Source organism: Bison bison, unplaced genomic scaffold, assembly GCF_000754665.1.
Source record: "Bison bison bison isolate TAMUID 2011002044 unplaced genomic scaffold, Bison_UMD1.0 scf7180017864355, whole genome shotgun sequence".
NCBI lineage: Eukaryota > Metazoa > Chordata > Mammalia > Artiodactyla > Bovidae > Bison > Bison bison.
The window spans coordinates 1054616-1059300 of NW_011494927.1; the positions used below are offsets into that span (position 1 = coordinate 1054616).

Below are 4685 nucleotides of genomic sequence, written 5' to 3' on the forward strand. Positions count from 1 at the left end.
TCTTAGCTACCTGTCCAGGAATTGAACCCACACCCTCTGCATTAGAAGATGAAGTCTTAACCACTGAACAGCCAGGAAAGTCCCAAATCTTTACTTTTATTATTACTGTGGTATATCTGAGAAAAAAGAGTTTTTTGAAAGGCTTTTTATTCTTTTTTGTCTTTTTTAAACTTTTAATTTGAGAAGGAAATTACATTGCAATGTCAAAGTTATGCTTTCCATAGCAACAAATTAGAGAGAACTGATTGGTGGGCATAGCCATACTCTGATAGCTATAGAAAGATTTTCCCTTTAATTGAAATCTCAATGAGGAAACTTTAGGAATCTCAGTGGCATCTTCCAGGAGATTTAAATATCTTGCTCAGTTTCTTCATTTTAGATATCCTTCCAATAAAAAGCTTATATTTCTGGAATACTTTGGACGTGAATTTGAGTGAACTCCGGGAGATGGTGATGGACAGGGAGGCCTGGCATGCTGCGATTCATGGGGTCACAAAGAGTTGGACATGACTGAGCGACTGAACTGAACTGAATGAGTTCCCACAACATAAAAACTATAGCTCTGAGACACATTATGGAGAGTTTTCAGATGTTGACAAGACCTTGACATTTTGTATTTAAGGACAACCTGTGGGAGATCAGCCCTGGGATTTCTTTGGAAGGAATGATGTTTGGCAGGGAAGCTTACATGTTGCAGTCCATGGGGTTGCAAAAAGTCAGACATGACTGAGTGATTGAACAGCAGCAACAACAATAGCACTGTAATTTTCTCACCAGGAAAAGGGAGAAAATAGTACTCCATTACAGGCTCATTGTGAGGATTAAATTGCACCAAGTCCAGTGCTTGGAACATAGCAGGCATTTCATAAATTGTAACTATCACTACTATATTAACACAGGAAAGTATATTTGGAAAAGTTTTTTTTAACATCCAAGTGTTGAAACAGATAATTTTTAGTTAAGTTGAATTTATCTTTCTTAAGCATCTTAGCTAATGCTAGAGAAAAGGAATGTTAAAAAGTTATATGTTAGGTATAAAAAGTTTATAGTCAATTTCTGTGGTGGAATTGTATCGCTCCAATATATAAAGCACTTTTTGGATGTTGAGAATATTGCTGATGCTTATGATGCTTAGTCACATCAAAAGATCAGCAACTATCTTCTGAAATCCAAAAGTCTATCACCAGCAGCTTTCTGAACAACCTCTTTGGTCCCTCAGTTGAAGTCCTTAGGTATCTCTCTCTCTCTCAACCTAACAGTAATCTTAATAATATTATCTTCCATCAGCTCTTTTCTTTGAATGTTTATTTCAGGAACATCTAGCCTTCTATTATATGACTATCCATTATAAGTAGTTTTCTTGTTCTCTCTCTAATGGTTTCAGAAATGACTACATGAAAATGAATAAGTCTCTTACTTACATTGTGTGCTTTCCTGAAGAGTATATTATGGGTTTTCTGGGATTCTTTTTGTTAAGCCTTTAAAAAATTGCTTTTATTTTGGATAAGGAATATAAACAGTGGGTAAATAGTTCATTTCAGCTTTGATATACCATTAAACATCAATCATATGACACAAGAATTTATTTCAGCATGAATTACCAAGAAAGTATTACTTGTAAGTGCAGATGACCCTTATCAACACAGGTTTGAACTGCTCAGGTCCACTTTTACACGGATTCTTTTCACAGGAAATACCACAATACTACACAATCTGTGTTGGTTGAAGCCTCAGATGTGGAACTGCAGCAGTGGAGGAACCACATATATGGAGGGCCCATTATAATTTTGGCACAGATTTTTGACTGTGTGGAGAGTCAGATCCCCTAAATTCCACTTTGTTCAAGGGTTAGCCATACTCACAATTTTTTAAAAATGTAGACTATCCAGCTATATTTCACTTATAAGATTTTAAAAATGTCAAAAGCAAACTAAGAAAACAGTTCAAGTGTGGCTCACCTTTCTAGGTCCTGTGCTCTTTAGTTCAAACACATCCATTGTGTAATTGACCCTACGTCCATAGTGGTCAAATTGAACATTTCCTGTTAGTCCTTGAATTTGAACCTATGAATGAAAAATAAAATCTACACATGTAATCATTTGCCATTTTACTTACAGAAATCTTTACTTCATCTGCTAGGCTTATGACTACGCATGGGTGTGGAGCTATAATCTGTAAGCAACTCACTAAAAAAGTCATGGAGTATTTGAGCTACTGGGATAGAATTGGATAGAACCAATACAGTATTGTAAAGTAATTAGCCTCCAATTAAAATAAATAAATTTAAATTAAAAAAATAATTGGATAGAGGAATATCAAAGAAATATATAAGCGATTCTGTTATGTACTTGAAAGATAAATATTTTTTTTATTATGGCATTTCCATTGTACTTCTTCAATTTTGAAATATTATCTATAAGAATAGAAACATGGTTTCCTTTTTAGTTACTTTTCAGTTTTATCTACACATCCACATAATAAATAACCCTGATAACCACAGCAAATCATATTTCTCCTTGCTAATGTTAAACTTAAAATATTCAGAAAAATAAACATATTTTTGAAAATATTCAAGTGTACTTTATTCCAGATCCTTTTAATTCATTTAAACTTATGTTCTGAACCTGTGGCATTTCAGAACATTTAAAATGTATTACTAAAAATACACACATATTACAGTAATCATTTGAAAAACAGTGTTAGTATAACTACAAAAGACTAAAATAAATACTTAATCCAAGGTTACAAGACAATTTGAAGGTCTATTGAGGCAGTCAGTAGATTAGTAGACTAAGACTGTATGCCAAATATTTCAGGTTCTTCCTCATTCTGGGTCCACGGTGGGCTTGTTCTTTTTGGACACTTTTTGGTTAGCTAGGTGTCTGTGACTCTTTCTGACAAAAGCGTTGTTAACAGATGTAATGAGTGCTAAAGCATTTTATTTATTTATTTATTTTACTTTACAATATTGTATTGGTTTTGCCATACATCAACATGAATCTGCCACAGGGATACACTAGAAACCTCCCTACAACTCTTTTCCATTTGTTACATTCAAGATGGTAGCTGCTATGTCAGCTTGTGTCCCTAAGTGATTATAAAAAGCAGAGTGTCCCTACTAATCTGATGTGTGTCTGTGAGTGTGAAATCCTCTTTTGTTGTTTTAAGCCACTGAAGCCTGGGGTTGTTTATTACTGTTACATAACCTAGCTTATCCTGGCTAACCATCTACATAACATATAAACACCAGTATTCTATCTAGTGGGCTTCTGAGGTGGCTCAGTGGTAAATTAGCTGTCTGCCAAACAGGAGACGGGGGTTCGATTCCTTTGTTGGGAAGATCCCCTGGAGGGAGAAATGCCAAACCATTCCAGTATTCTTGCCTGGGAAATTCCATGGACAAAGGATTCTGGCAAACTACAGTCCATGGGTTCACAAAGAGTTGGGCATGACTTAGCCACTAAACCACTACCTCCACCATTCTATTCAGTATCCTATGTAGAAATGTCTCAGAAATGATAATGGCTCAATATATTAAAATGGAAATTGTAATATATCGGTATTTGCCAATAGATTATTTTGTTTTCCTGAAAACTCCATTTAAAAAGGACAATGAAATAAATTGAAGGCTTCCCAGGTTATTCTAGTGGTAAAGAACCTGCCTGCCAATGCAGGAAACATAAGAAATGCAGGGTTGGGAAGATACCCTGGAGGAGGGCATGGAAACCCACTCTAGTATTCTTGCCTGGAGAATCCCATGGACACTGGGGCCCGGCAGGCTGCAGTCCATAGGGCTGCAAAGAGTTGGACACAACAGAAGTGACTTAGCACACATGCATGTGTGAAACAAACTGAACATAAATAAAATTGTGAGTTACCTGTTTGAGTGTCCTCTCCATGTCAATTCCCTGGCCCCATGGAGCAGCTGGATTTGCCAGACAATCTCCAGCATTTCCTCTCCTGGAAATATCAATTTTCTGTCTTCTGAGACTTCGGAATGTTTCAGCCATCACGAGGACTCCATCATAAGTCAGAGCAGATGTATACTAACAAAATTAAAGTAAATATAATGGTAAAATGTTAAATTCTTATCAATCCTTAGGATTTGCCTGGGGACTATGTGGGTTTATCTTTGGCTGCAAAGACTCAATATGCCAGCAAATTTGGAAAACTCAGCAGTGGCCACAGGACTGGAAAAGGTCAGTTTTCATTCCAATCCCAAAGAAAGGCAATGCCAAAGAATGCTCAAACTACCGCACAATTGCACTCATCTCACACGCTGGTAAAGTAATGCTCAAAAATTCTTCAAGCCAGGCTTCAGCAATACGTGAACCATGAATTTCCAGATGTTTAAGCTGGTTTTAGAAAAGGCAGAGGAACCAGAGATCAAATTGCCAACATCCGCTGGATCATAGAAAAAGCAAGAGAGTTCCAGAAAAAACATCTATTTCTGCTTTATTGACTATGCCAAAGCCTTTGACTGTGTGGATCACAATAAACTGTGGAAAATTCTGAAAGAGATGGGAATACCAGACCACCTGACCTACCTCTTGAGAAATCTGTATGCAGGTCAGGAAGCAACAGTTAGAACTGGACATGGAACAACAGATTGGTTCCAAATAGGAAAAGGAGTACGTCAAGGCTGTATATTGTCACCCTGCTTATTTAACTTCTATGCATAGTAC

General features: G+C 36.6%; 1 protein-coding gene across 3 annotated transcripts in view; it reads right to left on the reverse strand.

Annotated features, from left to right (window-relative positions):
* The window catches only part of GRIA4 (glutamate receptor, ionotropic, AMPA 4), a 673532-nt gene that overhangs the window by 83415 nt on the left and 585432 nt on the right, over positions 1–4685 (reverse strand). For all 3 annotated transcript variants that reach the window (XM_010855154.1, XM_010855155.1, XM_010855156.1), the window contains exons 7-8: positions 3879–4046; positions 1959–2063 (exon numbers count right to left, since the gene is read on the reverse strand). In XM_010855154.1, the coding sequence (XP_010853456.1) occupies positions 1959–2063; positions 3879–4046 (273 nt within the window). The remainder of the gene's footprint in view (positions 1–1958; positions 2064–3878; positions 4047–4685) is intronic.